This window comes from Akanthomyces muscarius, chromosome 1, assembly GCF_028009165.1.
Source record: "Akanthomyces muscarius strain Ve6 chromosome 1, whole genome shotgun sequence".
NCBI classification, from domain to species: Eukaryota; Fungi; Ascomycota; class Sordariomycetes; order Hypocreales; family Cordycipitaceae; genus Akanthomyces; species Akanthomyces muscarius.
The window spans coordinates 6,514,043-6,533,202 of record NC_079241.1 but is presented as its reverse complement, the minus strand read 5'-3'; the positions used below and the strand labels follow the sequence as shown (position 1 = coordinate 6,533,202).

The 19,160-nt window shown below is 54.1% G+C and overlaps 7 protein-coding genes across 8 annotated transcripts; 2 read left to right on the top strand and 5 right to left on the bottom strand.

Annotated features, from left to right (window-relative positions):
* Positions 1-907: 907 nt before the first annotated feature.
* On the top strand, positions 908-1,357 carry LMH87_007211 (uncharacterized protein; the record flags this gene model as incomplete). The annotated part of the gene is made up of 1 exon (XM_056192263.1): positions 908-1,357. One exon carries the CDS (start codon positions 908-910, stop codon positions 1,355-1,357), a length of 450 nt encoding a protein of 149 aa, XP_056060499.1.
* A 702-nt stretch (positions 1,358-2,059) lies between these two features.
* On the bottom strand, positions 2,060-4,234 carry LMH87_007210 (uncharacterized protein; the record flags this gene model as incomplete). The annotated part of the gene is made up of 3 exons (XM_056192261.1): positions 2,060-2,235; positions 2,290-4,020; positions 4,075-4,234. The coding sequence occupies 3 exons, from the start codon at positions 4,232-4,234 to the stop codon at positions 2,060-2,062; spliced, it is 2,067 nt and encodes a 688-aa protein (XP_056060498.1).
* Positions 4,235-8,244: 4,010 nt separating this feature from the next.
* On the bottom strand, positions 8,245-9,924 carry LMH87_007209 (uncharacterized protein; the record flags this gene model as incomplete). Its single annotated transcript, XM_056192260.1, has 1 exon — positions 8,245-9,924. One exon carries the CDS (start codon positions 9,922-9,924, stop codon positions 8,245-8,247), a length of 1,680 nt encoding a protein of 559 aa, XP_056060497.1.
* Positions 9,925-10,505: 581 nt separating this feature from the next.
* On the bottom strand, positions 10,506-11,522 carry LMH87_007208 (uncharacterized protein; the record flags this gene model as incomplete). 2 transcript variants are annotated; one of them, XM_056192258.1, is made up of 2 exons in its annotated part: positions 10,802-10,832; positions 10,894-11,522. In XM_056192258.1, the coding sequence occupies 2 exons, from the start codon at positions 11,520-11,522 to the stop codon at positions 10,802-10,804; spliced, it is 660 nt and encodes a 219-aa protein (XP_056060495.1). The 2 variants fall into 2 exon arrangements, with proteins under 2 accessions (XP_056060496.1, XP_056060495.1); XM_056192259.1 differs by having other exon boundaries at positions 10,506-11,522.
* A 1,192-nt stretch (positions 11,523-12,714) lies between these two features.
* Positions 12,715-14,264, bottom strand: LMH87_007207 (uncharacterized protein; the record flags this gene model as incomplete). Its single annotated transcript, XM_056192257.1, has 2 exons — positions 12,715-14,089; positions 14,140-14,264. 2 exons carry the CDS (start codon positions 14,262-14,264, stop codon positions 12,715-12,717), a joined length of 1,500 nt encoding a protein of 499 aa, XP_056060494.1.
* A 2,023-nt stretch (positions 14,265-16,287) lies between these two features.
* On the top strand, positions 16,288-16,982 carry LMH87_007206 (uncharacterized protein; the record flags this gene model as incomplete). Its single annotated transcript, XM_056192256.1, has 3 exons — positions 16,288-16,431; positions 16,488-16,703; positions 16,773-16,982. The coding sequence occupies 3 exons, from the start codon at positions 16,288-16,290 to the stop codon at positions 16,980-16,982; spliced, it is 570 nt and encodes a 189-aa protein (XP_056060493.1).
* Positions 16,983-17,411: 429 nt separating this feature from the next.
* LMH87_007205 (uncharacterized protein) lies at positions 17,412-18,986 on the bottom strand (the record flags this gene model as incomplete). Its single annotated transcript, XM_056192255.1, has 4 exons — positions 17,412-17,455; positions 17,512-18,668; positions 18,741-18,776; positions 18,823-18,986. 4 exons carry the CDS (start codon positions 18,984-18,986, stop codon positions 17,412-17,414), a joined length of 1,401 nt encoding a protein of 466 aa, XP_056060492.1.
* Between the last annotated feature and the right edge of the window lie 174 nt (positions 18,987-19,160).

Below are 19,160 nucleotides of genomic sequence, written 5' to 3'. Positions count from 1 at the left end.
GTGCCGTTTGTACCACCAGCATTTGCTAGATCGACAGCGATTGATGACGGAAGCGTAGCGAGACGGGAACAGTATATCGAAAATGCAGGCGTGCTCTGTTTCGTTTGCAGGTGATGGCCTCGGCCGCATCATCACCCACCACTTCCTACATCTTGACTCAATCAGCGAAAGGAAAAAAGGAAGACGATAAAAAAAAAAAATCACTTTTCGGCCCTGGATACGACGCCGGCATCTTACTGGACAGAGCCAAAGGAAACAAATCCCATTGGTACGAGAGAATGCGCCCATTTCCCGGTTTTTGACCAGAGTTTAGCGTAGCAGCCGGGCCAGCCAAGAACGACCATCCCCTCCCGTCTCCGCAACGCCACGCCCCAAGCGGACATGGGCATTTGGATCTTTGTCCCTTTTCCCGCCCCAGCGCGCGCCCGCCAGAGCCCGCAGAAGGACGAGAGATGGGGGTGATTGGGGGACTTTTTTCTTTCGTTTTGGTGCAGGTGCTGTAACCCAACATGGTAGATGCGAGCGGAGGCCAAGCCCGCCGGTGGTAGTTCTGGTGGAGGAAGGCTCCCCTTGCTCATGAATCTGTCCACCCACCCGCCCGAGGTTCTTTTATTCCCGTCCGCCCTCTCTCCCACAACCATCTTTGTACACAAACCCTTTATTTCTCTCTCCGTCTTTGATTCAAACTTCTTCACGGTTTCATCTTTTTTTTTTGTTATTCTTTGTGTGTTTTATATACTCAAAACTTCTTCTTCAGGGTTTGGAGTTACCTGCCAGGAGTCATCTTTCTCAAATACGCCATCTGGCAAACCCACGGTCAAATCTACATCTTTTAATTTCGAGTTGTATCCTCATTCTACAAGCCCAATTTCCATCAATCGCGAACCCAAATACCAAAGAAACAAAAATGACGACCATCTCTCTGGCTCCCATGCCTCCTCCTCCTGCCTCTTCCGCCGGCGGTGGCCTTCCCGTGCCCGTCCGTCCCAAGTTCAACTCGCACATCACGTCGGACCGCCTTCGCGAGGGAGCCGGCCTGCGCCTGCCGCCCTTTGCGAGCAACATCCAAAAGGGCCGCACGTCCGTCTTCCGCGAGATGGGCCTCGAGGACGACCTCGCCTTTGGCAGCGACACGTATCTCGTCGTCCGCGACGACGCCGCCAAGAAGCACTCCTCCGAGGACGACGACGCTACCTCGACGACCACGGGCAGCCGAAGCAGTGTCGGCGGCGGCCAGCAGACCTCACGCCCCTGGTACGCAAAGCTGGCTGCTCGCCCGGCCCTGACAAAGCGCCAGTCTAGCCAGGGACGCATGGCCATTCCCTCTGTCAACGTTGTTGGCCCCGACTCCCAATAAGCTGCACTCCCCCAACCGCGGAGTTGTTACTCTGCGCTGTGTGTTTACGACTGCGCATGAATCATCTCTCGTGTGCAACTTCAGCCTGGTGCTGGCAGTGTCGATGCGCACGCACACCATCTATCTCTTCTACATACCGCGAGCACGACCGCATTATACTATACCATGTGCTCCCGACACACACGACATCTTCAGGATGCATGCCCTTACGAGGGATGTCTTTGGCGTTTTTTTTTCAGCATTGACGGTTCCAAAATTACCTTGTACACATCACTCGCTATTTTTTTGTTTTACATATTATCTTGCCCGACATGGGCGTCGGAGGGAAAGTGCAAGAGTCGATTGCAGGGACTCTTGGTTAATGAGGATGAGACAATGTTCTTTAAACATTTTGTACTATCTTGCTGGTCACGATTAATCACTAAATCGTCTGGCCATTTCTTTTGAATACCAAATTTATTTATGCAAATTGTCCTGTAATATCCTGAGACTTGTACCCTACCTATATTCCAGTCCAGTATATCCAATATCATCCAATATATGACAACGCCAAATCCACAGTATGCTAGCTGGAAAAAAAAAGGCCCCAGAGAAATGCAACAACCGGAGAAACGAAAAGACAGGGTTCAGGCGAAAAAGATATAGAAAGATGCAGAACACAAGCACAGCAAGAATTGAGAAACAAGGCCCGGATGGTCCTCGTCAGAGCTCCTCCAACTCGTCATCGTCCATGGTGCCCACAAACGCACGCCGGAGAAACTCAATCCACAGCTTATTCTTCTTATCCTTCTTCTTTTTGCCCTTCTTTCCCTTCTTCCCCTTCTTCTTCCTACCCGTGGCATATACATCATCTTCCTCTCGACAGACCTCGTCATCATCTGCCATGCTCATATCAACTTGGGTCGTGACAATGTTTTTATGGTCATCCGCACCAATGCTGTGCGCCAGCTTGAGCATCTCCCGAACCGTCAGGTCCTCGAGCTGATACCAGTCGTCGTCGCGCGTGTCGTACTCAACCTCAAACTGCACGGGATTGGTCTCGCGGTCGCCAGTGCGCTTGTCGGCGTCGTGGTTGATGCGCGTGAGATTTGCGTAGTACTGCGTAAACGCCACCCACGAGAGCGTCTGCGGCATGTAGGCCGGTCCGGGCAGTGAGCCGGCGTCGGGTCCCGGGGGCACGTTGAGTGAGGGCGGGCCGTGGCCCTTTCTCTTTCTCCTCTTTTTCTTGCCGGCATCGTGCGCGGTATCGTCATTCTCAAAAATATCGGGAAACTGCGCTTCAAACTCGGCTTCGGTCATGGCGGGCTCGTCCAGCGAGCGGCGCTTCAGCTCTTCTGGAGCAAAACCAACGTCGTGTGCGCGCTGCATCTCGGCACCCTGAATCGTAGACGCTGTGCCGTATACGTCTTTCCAGAGCGGGTTGTCCTCCATGCCGGTAATGTTGTACTCGTACACGCGCATGGTGGGAAAGTAGTTGGGGATAACGCTGGGACCGATCATGGAGATTTGATATCGTTCGGCGTATTTGCCGCCAATTTTCTTGAGACCCTTCTTGTTCTTCTTCCTTTTTCCACCTTTCTTCTTCTTGCCTTTGCCCCTTTTCTTGCCAAAGACGGTCTCGATGTCATACTCATCGTCGCTGTCCTCATCGTCATCATCGTCGCCCTCCAAGGTTTGGACATTCTTGTTAGTGCCATGCCCAGCAGACTTCGGCAGCTTCGACCACTGCTGGCGTACATCCTGAAGATAATCGGTTTTGGCAGAAATGCCGACTTTATTGTCTTCACCGAGATCCAGACTCTGGCGAATGTTGACCTCGCCCTGGGCAAGAATGCTGTCCTCGTCGAGATCGTTTGTGTCTTGCAGAACGAAGTGATCAATGTTCATGTGGCCAAAGAGTGAGCCGACAACAACATCGCGGTACTGCTTCAACCAGAGAGTGTAGCGCTGCCAGCACGTCTCGTCCCAGTTCTGCTTGCTGTCGGTTCGTGCGGGTGGGACATGGCCCATGAGGATGGCCTTCATGCCGCTCACGCGCAATCGCTGCAGCTGGACGCGCAGCCATTCCATGTGCTTGTAGCCAGGTTCCGAAGCGAGCGCACAGCCGTCGACGGCGGCATTGCGGTCAAAAAAGAACATGGTGTTGAGGCTGAAAACGACAAGCTTGTTGGGCACTACCTCGGTGTAGAACCATCCACCGTATTCAAATTGATGGCGCTGCACTTCGGGGATAAAGGGGCCCCAAATGTCTGCATAGTCTACGAACCAGCGGTTGGGGCCAGGGACCATGATGTTGTGGGGGAGAAAGTCGTTGTTGCCAAAGGTGGGCACGACGGGCAGCTGGAGCCCAGGCCCGCGAGGCGTGTCGCTTGCAAAGGTCTCAAACATTTTGGCAGCAACCATGCGATTGGTGCCGAGGACCTGCGCCGAGTTACGGGGGTGGCTTTCGTCATTGTCGTGGCGCGCGGTGTCGCCGGTCCAGATGACAAAGTCAATTTGGTCGCGGAGGTTGTCGCGGACCCAATCGAGGGTATTGTTGGCGAGGGATATCGGTGAGTCACAGTCAGAAACTTCGGCGCCAAATGTGCCAGCGGCTCCCTTGCCGCTGTGGCAGCTATCGTCAATGTCGGAGTGTGCCTTGTAGAATTGGTCGGGGTGGAAGTCTGGCCGTGGTCAGTGATGCTGTCTGTTGAGGCTCTGAGGATAGTGAGGCAAACCTGTTATGTGCAAGAACCGCCCAGTGAGCTTTCGAGGCTCCTCAGTAGATGCAACAGTGCCTTCATTGACGTCGAGCACGATTTTTTCAGGGGCAGCCAAGACGTATGCGGCCAATGCCAGCAGCAATGGGAGCCGCACCGTCGCAGCCGTAGTGAGCATGGTCGCAAGCCGCTGATGCGCGTCAGTCTAGTCGCACCGCATGTCACGTCCAGCCTGGATGACGGAGGAGGCTTGGAGGGAAATGGTTCAATGCGCGTCTTTTCAACCTAGCACTGCTCTAGGGGTCGTCGGCTGCTGCAGATGAAGAATTCAAGAAGCTACCTGACTGATTCGGTCTTGTCGGCGCAAGTCAGATCATCAGGTCGAAAAGTAGCTTTCAAGTGGGTCAAGCTCGCGGCCGAGACAAGTGCGTCACTAAAGTGAATGAATGCTGGGGCTGGCCTGTCAACGCTCTAAAAGCTGATCTGGAGACGCTACAATTTGGTGCGTTTTGGTGCTGAGATGCTGGCGCAGATAGCTACCTGCTGGTACACCCCGACGCTACGTCGTTTCCGGCGGATTCTTCGATGTGTTTTTGATGCTCGAGGTCTAGGATACGAACCCCAGTCTGCGGCTGGAGAAGAGTATATAAATGGACGACGGGCCGAGCAAGGGATGCGTCATGTTTCGAACAGTCGGGATCATCACCGCGTTAGGGCTTTGGACGTTGCAGCGCTGGCTCGGTTTGCCTGGTGACTGACTGCTGGCGTGACAGCAAACGCGACAGCTGCCCCCCCACGATGCGATGTACTTTATCTGGCAGAACCAATCTCGCGTCGCCGACAGCCACACGTGCGTATGCAGGTAGGGGACACCAGGGTAACGCCACCTGCAGCTGCGAGTCGGCCGACTGGATTTGTGCGTTGGTGGCTTTGTTGGGTAGTAATGCAGTGGGCATCATGCGGAGGGGAAGTGGGTGGTGTGGTGGGTGAGCGGCAGCCAGTTGCTGGGTGCGAGGTGAGAGGCATAGGCACCAAAGATAGATATTAAAGGAGAGAAGAAAAATAAGAAAAATAGGAGAAAGTAGGAAAAGTGATACGAATAAGAGAACTGAGGGAAAATAAGAGAAATAGAGGATAACATAAAAGATGGCAAGAATAAGCGGTATAGCGCTTACTAGCGGTGGTTCGCGAAGAGTGTGACGGAGCTGCACAGCACGCATCTACTTGAGTGGCGTATTTCTTAGCACCTACTACAGTGAAAACACAAGAAATCGACAAAACAGAAGTACACTAAATACGGGGAAAAAATAGAGATACATATATACACGAGATATGGGAGATCATCATATTGCTTATACCATCATCTCACTGATAAATAAATTCGACGCTCCCCATCCCTGCCAAAGCCCGTATCGTCTACACCAGCCTAGTAGTACCCCCACCAGTTAGTGAGGCCTCAAAGGTGTCTGAACAGACACAACTGCGACACTAAGATGCTTCAAGATTAAATAAACGTACTATAATTCCCAAATTTACGAAAACACTCGGCTTCTCGATACGATGGCGCAACGCACCCGACAATCACTAGCAGGTCCAAGTCAGTATTCCCGTCGTTCTGTTAGTGCTCCCCCAAGAACTCCTTCCGCGATGACGACAAGAGAGCGAAGCAGAGCCGCTACCAAAGCTGAAATTCAGACCTTTTTTCCCGGATGAAGATAAAAAGCCCATGGCCAAGACAGCTGGATAGGGCAAGTTGGTAACGACAAAAAAGCAGAAGACGGCCAGAAAGAGTCAAACTACCCTGACCGACTGCTTGAACAAATGTCCACAACAACAGACTACGAGGCATTGGCCAAGAACTCTGGCATCTTGGTGGAACATCATCCAGCAAGCACGCTTTTCAAACCTCAATCTAATTTTTTGGGTTGTGTCAAACCCCTATGTAGAGAAAACATGTACTGTAGAAGAAGAAGAAGAAGAAGAAAGTATGTGATGAGCAGGTTTTTGTTCGAGAGTCGAGGCGGTGCTGAGAGAGCTGCTATGGTAAGAGTATCGGAGCCAGTCTTTACGAGGGCATCGTCGCATCTTTGATACTCGATTTATTGCTACGATAAGGTGCTTTCTGCTGTAGTTGATGAGAAAATAAGGCTTGACCGCAGAGGTGGTACGTGACAAGTCATTGGGCTTCTTCAGGAGAAGAACTGCTATCCAGGCTACGTGCAACATGGGAGTCTAGAATCTTGAGGCATCCTTTCAGCCTGAAGACGATCGTGAGAACTCCTCTTCAATATGATGGGAACAGGTGGGTGATACTGTACTGTTTGGCCAGCGCCGATGCTAGAAAATCTAGGTGAACCGAATTGAACCATCAGGCGATCAACGTAGCTGTGGTGAGCGCTTCGGCAGTCGACACAACACTCCAATTCGGGCAACGCATCCCTGTGGTGACGGTATGCGAATTGTCTTCCCATGTTCTCCGTAGTACAAATGCTTCGTCAAGATGCAGGACCAAATGCAATGAAAGATAGGGTTGAAGGCGTGTAAGCGGCACGAGGCTCGATCCCTCAGGAACGCGAAGATGGCGCAATGCAGAGCAAATGAGGCTGCGCCTTAGTCCATAGTGTGAAATATACCAGAGATGAAAGTAGAAAGTCGCGGAGACTGAGCCGTTCCAAGAAGATATCTTTTCCCCGCAGGCATGGCATTCACGGGAGAGAGAAGCGTGTAAGTGGCGATTCTGCCTCTCGACTGGTGAAACAGCATCGTTTGCGCCATTTTCGCTCGAATACCTTGGCATGTTGTTGGTTTTCAATAATTCGACATCATCCGAGTACAGCTATATCCCGGTCCCGAGGGGAAGGGGGGATTTCGGATGTGTGCCGTTTTAGGCCGTCCGATGCCTTCCTGCGAGTTCCTGTGGGAGTGTGGCATATCAGAGCCAGAACGGAACATGCCAAACTCCAGAAAACTTTCTTCTTCTCTTTGATATCTAGATTCAGTTTAATGAAACGTAGCTAGAGGATTCGACTATAGGGCCAGGGCAGTGAATAACACGCAGAATGAGGATCTGGTGGGTATTAGTCGGCGTCTCTGCAGGCTGGGAGATCATTCAAACTGCCTTGCATTAAATTTGAAAAATTCACAAGGAAGTGTTTCGCGCTAGTTTGGAGAAATGGGGGGACAAGGTTGTTTCTGAACGATGGCCAAAACGTCATCATCATCCAACCCTGCCATTACAGGCTGGGTTGGGTGATGGTGAGAGCCAGGCGCCCAGCAGTGGCAAAATCTCGTCTCGGTGTAGAATCAAAGCGAAAAGCCATTCTTAGAATCCGCTGATCCTTCTATCTGCAGCATCCTTTAAAGACGCCTCGTATGACCTGATGCAGACATCCTGCAGCGCCTCACTGTACCTGCGTCTGCAGTTGATGTAAATGGCACGAGAGGTCTCTCAGCAACCTGATTTGCAGTGGTAATAGCGTGCCGAAAGCACCAGCCCCCCCAGCCAACCAGCGCACGCCGCTGCCGCCCCACCTCCAGCTGGGCTTTGTTCAAGCTCCCAAATTTTCTGTCGCTTTTCCTACTTCTTTTCCTTCCTTTCCTCTTCACGCAACGACCAAGACCTCGCGAGTTATCCGCTCAGCGACACCGACGCACATTCTACTATCCCGATAGAACGCGTCACGCATTTGGGTCTTGTAGTTGCCAGAGGAATATTTGCCGCTCGTTTGAGGGAGGCTGTACTGCGTTTTACGTGTGGCGGTCTCCCATGGTTTTTTTGTGGCTACATTTTTACCCCAAGGGGTTCTTTTTACCTACTGGCTGCGATGCTCAGACTTGGCATACTTGCTACTGGATATGCGCGTAGATGATGATCCGAAGCTCGTGCAACGAACCCTTGAGTCAATGCTTTCCACAGTTCGAATGTCGTCAGGACGTCAAAATGATCGAAACAGAACACGGCCTTCTTTCGACAATTATGCTGCCATTCATCAAACACCGAGACTGCGTCACAAAAGCGTCAAGTGACCGACATATACAAACAGTGCCAAACTTTGTGGCGGCGTAATGCTTTCTATCTCAAGGCTATGGCCAACAATCTATGCAAAATTCGTACGAAACTTTTTTGTAAACCCAACGCCAGCTAATGCATGAATATATGTACAAAACTTTTTATGCGCGACAAGTCATCTAGTCAAACAAGATCCTCCACACTTGGTACCATTTGATCGGCGGCGATGGTGGCAACTCGGCTGCCATCACATCCTCCATGCCCGAGTGAAGATCGATTTCGTGCAATGGCATCATCCAAGGATCGTTTCGTCCAATGGTAAATTTGTGTCCAAAGTATAATACGGCAAAAACCACAATGCCAATGTAGGACGTGATGAACGTCGGCGTATCCCAGTGGCCCTTGACGAATACTTTGAACCCGTTGAGAAGCAGCAGCACAAAGAAGACGACGCCGCTGATCCAGGCCGCATATGGCTGGAATCTCGAACGGTATGGGAGCTGCCCGTTGGCAACCGTCACGTTCTGCAGCTCGGTGGCCTTGTGAAACCGAACATAGATGAAGCAGCAGCAGATCCAGCTCTGGAAAGCACCTGTATTCACAATGTTGACGAGCCAGTTGAATACCACGGAGCCTGTACTTCCGAGGTTCATGTAGGCCAGGGCCGCGAAGCAGGCGCTCAGCGCAGTAGCATAGTGGGGGATGCCGTGCTTGGTGCAGCGCGCAAAGATGCGCGGCGCGTTGCCCGAGAGCGCGAGCGAGTACAGGGCGCGGCTGGAGATGTACAGGAACGAGTTGCCGGTGGACCACGCCGACAGGACAATGACGGCGTTGATGATGGAGTCGAGCACCGGGATGCCGGCGGCCTTGATGCCCAGCGCCCACGGCGAGGCGGCCGCCGTGTTGCCCGGCGAGAGCAGGCCGGCATTGTCGCTGCGGACGAGGATGCCAATGGCCAGCACGCCCAGCAGGTAAAAGATGACGAGGCGGTAAAAGTAGCGCTTGGTGGCCTTGGGCATGTTGCGGCGGGGCGACTGCATCTCGCCGGCCGTGGCGACGAGCATCTCGGGCGCAAAGATGAAGGCGTAGACGGAGAAGGTGAGGGTGCCGACAAAAGCGCACAGGCGGCCGACGCCACCCTCGAGGAGATACGTGTTGATGGGCCCCGGGTGCGCCCAGTTGGTAAAGTAGAGGGGTTCGTGCGTCGGGCCGCCGCCAAAGAAGAGGACGACGGTGAGGATGAGCAGGCCGATAATGGCCACCACCTTGGTCGACGCGAACCAAAACTCGGCCTCGCCGTACACGGACACGGGGAAGAAGTTGCAGGCGATGATGACGACGGCGATGATGGTGTACCAGGCGGCCGTGGGCACGGGCGACTCCCAGTACTGGATGACAATGGTGGTGATTGTGATTTCGCCGGCGATGCCCAGCGAGAAGATGTACCAGTAGAGCCAGCCGAGGGTGAAGCCGAGGCTGCGCGAGACGAAGCGGTGGCCGTAGTAGGCGACGCCGGAGCCGCGGACGGGCAGGTACGCGCTGATCTCGCCGACGCCCGTGGCGACGCCGTACAGCAGCAGCGTGATGATGGTGTAGCACGCGAGCAGGAACGCCGGCCCGCCCATCTTGAGCCCCTGCCCGGAGCCGACGAAGAGGCCGGTGCCGATGGAGCCGCCGAGGGCAATCATCTGCGCGTGGCGCGACTTGAGCCCGCGCCGGGTCGACTCGCTCGCGCCCTCGCCATGGGAGGCGGGCGCCGCCGGCTTGCCGAGCTCCTCGTCGCGGTGGTGCTTTTCGGAGCCAGGAGGGCTCAGGGAGGAGAGATCCGCGGCCGCGGCGGGCTCGTTGTCGCCTTTCATGGTTCGATGGAGCTCAATGACGAGCGCGTGACGAGAAAAACGGCGGAGGAAAGGGGCGATGAATCAGATGAATGGCATTGCGATGGAAATGGCGGGGGGTTGCGTAGATATCATAGATTTGCTTTGCTGGGGCCGCAGGTTCGAAAACGTGCATGAATCTGCATGGCCGGAGTCTCCATTTCGAGTCATGGAGCTGCACCGGGAGGCCCGCTCTCCGTTCGGAGTTGACACTCACGTGATGGAGACTGGTCGCATCGAATGGCAGGCTATTTATTGTCTTGATAATTTATTAGCAACAGTATCGCTCGTCAGCAATTGTCCGAGGTTGCTGGTCTATGTGGTGGCATGTTGTCGCATCAAAGAAGCTTATTCTGACAGGATTCAGATCGGCGGAACGCCACACTTAAAATTCTGCAAGCCGCCGCCGCCGCCGCACGGATAGCTTCCGCCAATGGTGCAGCGTAGCGGCTTGTCTCACTCGCCCAACTAGGTAGGGCTGTGAGCCCATCGCAGACGGCTCGTCAGTGTAAGCGGTCATTGAAAAAGGCCACCGATTATATTTCCCAAGTTAATTTCATAATTTAGGGGGTATTCTTAAAGACTGAAAAAGTACTGCCCCACGCAGCTGGTGCTGGCTTATGCAACATGCCGCGAGCGCTAATACTACCATGAGCGGGCAAGGCTAGGAAGGCTCTCTCGCCAATTCCACGGCATTTTGGGTAGATGTAGCCATTTACAACCACCGTGGCCAGTATCAAGCAACTGGACCAAACTACGGGTATTTCAGCCTTTGCGCCAAGCAGGGGCGCCGTGTTTTGCTTCTCCTCGCAAACTTCCGTAAGGTCCTGCCAGGCGCACTGGCTGCAGTGCCTCGCATTCAGGACAGTATCCGATACATTCTTGGCCACCTGAGCAGCCACATCCTTGTATGAACAGACAGCTGATTCCGTCACCTCAAACACGGAATACTGGTCCTGATGCTCGACCTCAGGGGCGTATATGGGCATTGTGAAGATGCCGCTGATACGGAGCGCAACGGACGACTCGGGCTTTGGTTTTGGGCATGCCCTGATGGATTCCTCAATATCGGGCACCTTGCCGTCCGGGGAAGTGCTAAAGTCCAGGCTGTATTTCTCCAGCAAGCTAGGGTTGCTCCCCCAGTTTCGCTGTATTTCAGTGCCGTTGGCCGCGCAGCGGCGCAACACCTTCAACTGAAAGCTCACGTGAAACTGATCTGTCGTGCCGTTGGTAATGTTGGCGAGGGGAATATGCACAAAGTGCGTTATGGATGATGAGTGATCCACGGTCCATATAAACTTGAAAAAGGACATATCAAAGTTGCGATAGCTGGGTGCGTCCACGCCAAGTGTGCTGCTTGCGCTGATGACGGACATGTCGAGGGCCATGGGAAAGGGCCAGACATCCTCGAGGCCCTTGACTGCGAGAACCAGAGGGAACCATGGCGCCGGCTTGTACGTTTCGTTTCGAGGAAAGAGTAAGTCTACCTGCACCGTCGCCGGCAGGTTTCGCTTACCCAGCACGGCTGCGGGCCATATCGCGGTTGTGCAAGCCAAAAGCAGCGCTGGGAAGAAACGCATTGTCTTTTCTCCCCGGTAGTCGCCAAGAGTAATAGACTACGCTATGATTGAAGAAAATAATTTGAGAAATAAGAGATGTCAGAGGGGAGAGGCACTGGGTTTCGCTTTTGCAATGATGGCGAGGTCTTGGCATATTTTTATTAGTCGTGGAAATTCCCCCAATGTGGCCCACAGTGGATTATCTCTTTACCGGAACAGTCTACCTAGTGATACTAATCTTACAATATCTCAATTTTCTTTATATTAATTATAAGGCTTAAGATTTGTGGAGCTGGCCGAAGCTGAGATGGGATGTGGCAGCCTAACGTCTGCCAAGTGGGTGACAAGAAAATACGCCGTTCTAGGGAAACTATTATTTTTACTCTTATTTCCCTACTACTTTTCTCATCCTTTCTGACATTCGTTTTCCTTTTTCCTATTTTCCCTGTCTTTCTTGATTTTCTCAATTTCTCTTATTCTTCTAAAGACCATTGGCGTCCTTGTTCGCGACCACCTTGGCTGTTGTGTCGTTTAATGAATACCCGCCTTGCTCGACAGCAACTCTTACGCCAAGATGTGTACTTATCTCTTCCCTCCACCTTGTCCGCTAGCGAACTTCGTGATCATGCCCGACTTGATGCCTGTCAATTGCAACAGTGCCCCTGCCAAGCCAAGCCTAAAGCTCGGCTGAAAATGCTGTATGTAGACATTCGCACATGGGCGAGTGAGGTTGAGGGTTCCTGTTCCTAAATATATCCCGGCCTTGACTCCAGAGCAGCCGAATCTTGCGCGGTGCTCTGCCCGACAGCCAAGTAGAGCGGCGGCGGCTGCCATACAAAGGCCATATAAGAGCCCCCACTGGCCAGCTAAATCATCTTGAGAATAAGCATCCGTTATCACTAAACTCGCTCACTCGTTTCGTATTCATCGTTCCTTTTTTTCTCAAGATGCTATATTTGGGGTTTTCTTTTTCCTTCTCCTTCCCCTCGAGCATGATACTTCTGGCAAAGAGGCATACAGCTTGTGTGGCTTTTCCCTTCACTAATAAGATAAAAGTATATTATCAGCCTTTTCTTTTTCATTGGAAGCCTAATAGTATTGACACCCATCCCCCTGTACACCGTACTTCAGCGAAGCTCTTTCGTCACACGTTTCCAGCGCCATTGTCTCAGTTTAGACTGTCGTGCCATGTACAAATCTTGGCAATTTCTTCTTACAATTTGTTGCCCATGTTGATATGTACAGCCTTTACCTGCGAGTACGCCTCCAGGCCCGCCTCGCCCAGCTCCCGCCCAACGCCGCTCTGCTTGACACCGCCAAACGGCACGCGCGGATCGCAGTCCTGGCTGCTGTTGACCCAGACCATGCCGGCCTCAATCTCGGCCGCGACGCGGTGCGCGCGCTCCAGGTCCCTCGTGAACACGGCGGCGCCGAGGCCATAGGTGGTGTCGTTGGCGAGCGCGACGGCCTCGTCCTCTGACGAGAAGCGCGCGATGGCGACAACGGGGCCGAAAATCTCCTCCTGGTAGATGCGCATCGTCGGCTTGACGTCGACAAAGACGGTCGGCGAGATGAAGAAGCCCTTGCCGTCGATGGGCGCCGGCGCGCCGCCCGCCGCGATGCGCGCGCCCTCTTGCTTGCCGATGCCAATGTACTCGAGGACGCGGTCGTACTGCACCTTGGAGACTTGCGGCCCCTGGTACGTGCCCTTGTCCCACTGGCTGCCGACCTTGCTCGTCGCCGTCGTGGTGTCGATGAACCTGCGCACAAACTCGTCGTACACGGCGTCCTGCACCAGGATGCGCGACGTCGCCGTGCAGATCTGGCCCTGGTTGGACATGATGCCAAAGTGCGACCACCGGACGGCCTGCTCCATGTCGGCGTCGCTGAAGACGAGCAGCGGCGACTTGCCGCCCGACTCGAGCGTGACGTTCTTGAGCGTCTTGGCCGCCATGCCCATGATGCGCGCCGCCGTCGCCGTCGACCCCGTGAACGCGACCTTGTCCACGAGCGGGTGCTGCACCAGCGCCGCGCCCGCCGTCGCGCCGTGGCCATTCACAAAGTTGACCACGCCCGGCGGGAAGCCGGCCTCGCGAATCAGCTCGCCGAGCACCAGGATGCTGAGCGGCGTCTGCTCGGCGGCCTTGAGCACGACCGTGTTGCCGCACGCCAGCGCGGGGCCGAGCTTCCACGTTGCCATGGCGAGCGGGTAGTTCCAGGGGATGATTTGCGCGACGACGCCCACGGGCTGCCGCAGCGTGTAGGCAAACTTCTGGGGGGTCGTGCTGATGGTCTGCCCAAACGTCTTGTCCGCCCACCCGGCGTAGTAGCGGATCACGCCGACCGCCTCGGCGAGGTCCCCGTCGAGCGCCTCGGCGTACGTCTTGCCATTGTCCCAGGCGTCAATCGTGGCGAAGAGCTCACGCTTCGACTCCATCAGCTCCGCCAGCTTGGTCATGAGGATGCCGCGGTCCGTGGCGGAGAGCAGCTTCCACGATGGATCCTTGAGAGCGGCGCGCGCGGCGCGAACGGCAGCATCAACGTCCTGCTCGCCGGCGGCTTGGACGGTGGCAATGGGCTTTTCAGTGCTGTCACTGCGTTAGAAGTGAACCAGTCTGGGGTGGAAAAAATCACGTACGCAGGGTCGATTGAGGTGATTGCTTCGCCGCTCTGAGCCGCTACGAACTCATTGTTGATGAACAGGCCGGTTGGCTGCATCCACTTGACGCCATTGGGCGCTTCGAGTTTAACAGGCTCAGCCATGTTGTGTGTGCGTGTTGGTGTTGGTGTGTGTGTCTAGAGAAGATGCGACGAGAATTGGTGCAGGTATGTACGCCGGATCTTTTATGCGTATAGCCTCGGGACAAGGCGAAAAATCAGCAAACTGCAATTGCTTGAAAATGACCCGAAAATTGGCCCCCGCATAAGCTTCCATCCGCATCATTTGTAGCGGCCCATATCGTGATGCTCTCATTTCCCCTCCCCCGCTCGCCGGCGCCGGACGGAGGCCCCCACCACGAGCTTGCGGCGTCCGAGGCGGCCGAGCCGCATATAACTATTGAAAACCAAGTTGCTCCAGATTTCGATTCGCTACTGAGTGTAATTCACATGCTATTTTTTTTATTTTTAATTCATCCAAAGTCCGTCTTCCATAAGTCCAAGATCGGGTCGGATGATAGCTACCAGACCTGTTCAAAAAGGGTTCGGGTCATATAAGTAAGATACTGTACACGCATTGGTTATATTTACATGACAGCGGCTCAATTTAACCGGAAAAAGAAGAAGAAGAAATGCTACATACGAAATTCGAGCTTCACTCGAGTTATGGATAGGTTTTTGCCAGGGGAAGTGGCCCGTCAAAGTCTCATCCACATTCATTACCACTGCCATCGAAAATGGACCATTGGTGCAGCTGCTTCATTCCCACTCCATCGACAGAGTCTGCCTCATGACTCTGTGCTCGTGTGCCTCTGAAACAATTGCAGTCCCTTCTGTCGAAACAGAAAGCACATTTCTCTTGCTTTTCTCCCCCTTGAGCTAGGCCAGCCTCCCTCCCCATGCGGCCATAAGCCCCTCCATGCCAGCCGGGGCAGGGCGAGCTGGTTCCTGTGTCCCGCCTTCCAAGTTGTAGCTCCGTTTTTCTTAGTTGGCAATGATCTACACTAGTCGTTATGGAGATTTCCAGAGACCAGGCAACTGGAAATGAATTGGCTGAGCTTAGACCACTGCACCTAATTGCCCATCGTATTGCGAGCGTAGTCTGTTGTCGCTCTTGCTTGCTATCCACAACCATCAGACATTCTAGTTTTCAATCGAAAAAAAAATCTTAAACTCCTCCAATTCTTGGAGAGGCGGCATAGAAGCTCGATGTGCATGTCGTCATATGTCTCGGCTCGTGTTGGATGGAGCTTGTTAATTGACGGCTTGCCGTCCACAATACCAAACATGTTCGTGGCAAAAAGTGGCATAGACAGCACGGAACTTCTTATTTGTTCTCTCACATCTCCAGCAGCAATTTCCTCAACTTCTGAACTTATTGGATTGAAAGTAGCCTGCACAGGAGCTGGGGAAGTCGTTGTGTCTCGCCCGATAGGAATGCGTGCCGACTCCGCAGCCTCATAGCGTGATGAATCGGGTGCTCTAGATTTCTCTCATCTCCATGTCCATGCAAGACATTCTCTCCATCTCCCGAAAAAATCAAGCTTTCCAGCTCCGCAACGAGCTCCATTCTCCCCACCGGTCCGATCGTTCCTGCACTTGGCCCCCCGATCATCCGTTGCTGATTCCCGTCGCAATTCTAGCTTCTCTATAATGACGCACTGCAACGGCTGGACGGGGAATGGTGCCGCCGACAACCCGATGTTTTTAGCTCCAAAGATAGTCTGGAGCATTCCAGGCTGCACTCGGTCCCTTGATCGCTCAGTTGCTTTCCATCTCAGTCAAGCGTATCCCTTGAGTGACACCATTACTGTCGAAATATCCCGACGCTTGCCGCCTTTTGTACCGTGGGCCCTCACAAGTTCCTTTGCCGGAATGAAGTTATGACGCTGTTTTTGACGACAGCAGCATGCTGACTTGAATACTCTAGGAAAGACAGGCAGTCAGGTTGTCAAAGTGGCAACAGCGTGGTGACAACAATCTCGAATGATTCTTCTATATAAAGAGCAACTCAATCCCTCATCTCAGCCAAAATCTTTCATCATCCTTTCATCCTCCCACTCTTACAAGATCATCACAAAACTACTACTACAAATCCATAACTTATTCCAAATCCGCCACCGCAAACATGCAGTTCTCCACCGCTCTCGTCGCCATCTTCGCCTCCGTCGCCTTTGCCGCGGCCCCCATGGGCGGCCCTGCCAAAGCCTCCGGCGGTGCTGATGCCAAGGCTACTGGTGCCAGTGACGCCGCCAAGGGTGCTCCTGACGGTGTAAGTTTGGCTCAGTCCTCCACACCACCACAGATGATGTTGACCCTCAATCACAGCTCAAGAAGTGCCTCGCCAAGTGCGAGGACGGAAAGGGCGCCGTCTCCGAGGCCATCATGTGCCTCAAGAAGAACTGCGGCCCGGCTCTCGGCGCCGTGACCGCTGGTGCCGAGGCCAAGGCTACTGGTGGTGCTGATGGCGCTGATGTCGGCGCCGGCGGCAAGGCTGGCAACAAGGCTGCCATGCCCATGATGTCCATGTCCATGCCCCCCGGTGTACGTTTAAACCGAACCTAGCGTTACTATCGAAGCCAGTACAAATACTAACATGCAATTCCTTCACAGCTCAAGGAGTGCTCTTCGAAGTGTGCCGACAAGAAGGACGCCCTGGACAAGGCTCTCAAGTGCCTCAGGAAGGAGTGCTCTGGTGCGCTCAGCTCTATGAAGCCTCCTGGTGGTCCCAAGGCCACGGCCAGTGCTGGTCTCGATGCGGGTAATGCCGCCGGCGACGCCGCTGGTGCTGCTGGTGATGCCGCCAAAAAGGGTGGTCTCTAAATCAACTCGCGATGATTTAATGAATGAACAAATGGCCAAACCTCAATGAATGAAGAAAAAAAGCGTTTCGGTAAAGACGCTGAATTTGGGTGACGAAAAGATGGCAGGCTATCTTTCAAGTGTGGTTCAAGTTCGGTTAGACAAGATAGTAATGAAAAAATTGTATTGCTATGAAGCTGCTTCACGAGATGCAGAATTGAGTGTTCGACATCGCCATTTGCCAACGTCTGATTGTGCAAAGGTGCTGGCCGACAACTTACTACCCTCCGTCAAAGCCAACAGACCATGGCTTGAACCCGGGGCCAATGCAAAGTCAAAGTATAAGTACTTAAATTCCATGTTTCCTCCTCCGCTTTTTCCCGTATTATATTCGCAAAGTTGAAAAAGCCTATGAACCATCTGTCGCGAAAGCAACACGAGTAGCGGCTCTCATTGCTTAATAGCCGTCTCCAAAATGTCGATCAAAATGTCCGCTACAACGATTTAGCATAAACCCCTTCAACAACAAGACCAAGGTCAAGAAACTTACCATGTCCCTCTTCAAACACCAGCATCGGCCGCAGGCGAATCGCCCTATCACCGCTCGCTCCAATATTCAGCCCGTGAGCCTTGGCCTTGGCCAGCACCTGCTCCCTGCGGGGGCTGTCAAACGCGATAAAGGTGCCCCTATCCTTGCCGCGCAGGTTCTGAACCTCGCCGGGATACTTGGCCGCCAGCGCCTCCAGCTTCCCGTACAGGTAGCGCCCGACGGCCGCCGTGCGCTCCACGAGGCCCAGGCGGCGCACCTCGTCGTGGATGCCGCGGAAGAGCAGCGCGCGCGCCGGGTCGCCCATCCAGGTGTTGTACTGGCGGTACGGCTTGTCGGGCCGCAGCGCGTCGTCGCGGTAGTAGAACCCCGCGGCCTGCGCCTTTTTGGAAAACGTGACCATGTCGGGCGGCGTGGCCAGGCCCCAGTGCTCATGCGCCCAAAACTTGCCCGTCGCGCCGACGCCCGTCTGCACCTCGTCGACAATCATGAGCACGTTGCGCGCGGCGGTCATCTCGCGCAGGCGCCGGAAAAACGCGGGCGAGGCGTGGTTGTCGCCGCCCTCGGACTGGATCGGCTCGACGATGACGGCGGCGACGGGCTGCGGCCAGCTGGACAGCAGACGCTCCGTCTCGGCGAGGCAGCGCTCCTCCTCGGCGGCGTTGCCGGCGGCGTGCTCCTCGAGGGGGTACTTCAGCTGCGGGAAGGGCGCGGCGGGCCAGTCGAACGCGGGAATGTCGAGCTTGTGGATGGCCTTGCTGCGCGTGGCGCTCAGGCTACCAAAGAGGCGGCCGTGGAATCCGCCCTCGAAGGAGAGGATGGAGTACTTGGGCGCGCCGGGCTCTTCGTTCTTCATGACGGAGGAGAGCTCCTCTGCTGTGAATTCGGCGCCCTTGCGCTCCAGGGTGCGGCGCCAGATGAAGGCGGCCTTGAACGCCAGCTCGTTGGCATCGGAACCGGTCATGGAGGTAAACACTTGGCTAAAGCCCTTGGGTGCCGCCTTTAGCAAACCAGTCTCCAGGACATCCGCCCACTCGGATGAGGGAAAGGCTCCAATGGCAGGACGGTTGACAATGGCGCTCTTCATCTGAGGACTATCTGCGACTTCGAGCAGGTGAGGATTGTTGTAGCCCAGCGGAATGGAAGCAATCTGAGCAAATCTGTCTCACGAGTCAGTGATGTGTTTCCTGCAGTCTCATGCTGACTGCTTTTGAAGCGATTCAAATACTTACGCGTCCAAGAGAACGTTGCCATCATGGTCGACGATGCTTGCAGTTGTTAGCCAGGACCGCGCACGCACGTGGGTGCACTCACTAATTTCCATGGCACTTGTCATAGTCGGCCACAAAGTTCATGCTCCTCGTGTCGAATACTCTCTCCAGCTTTTCCAGCGCAGCCTTGGATTGAGGTCCAGGGATCGCGGTCTTGACGGCCGGCTTCGGAGGCTCGTTGGGGAACACCGACGAGGCTGTCGCCATGGGCCGTACCACCTGCAGCCTGCAAGCATGGCGAGGAACGCGACGCGCGCCTGCACGAACCGAAGACAGCATTTTTCTTGTTTTCAAGATGTTTTATTGGAAGCAGTAAAGATTATCTTGAAAATATTTGAAATTCAATAAGCAGAGAAAACGGGTGCTGAGCTGATAAGCCCT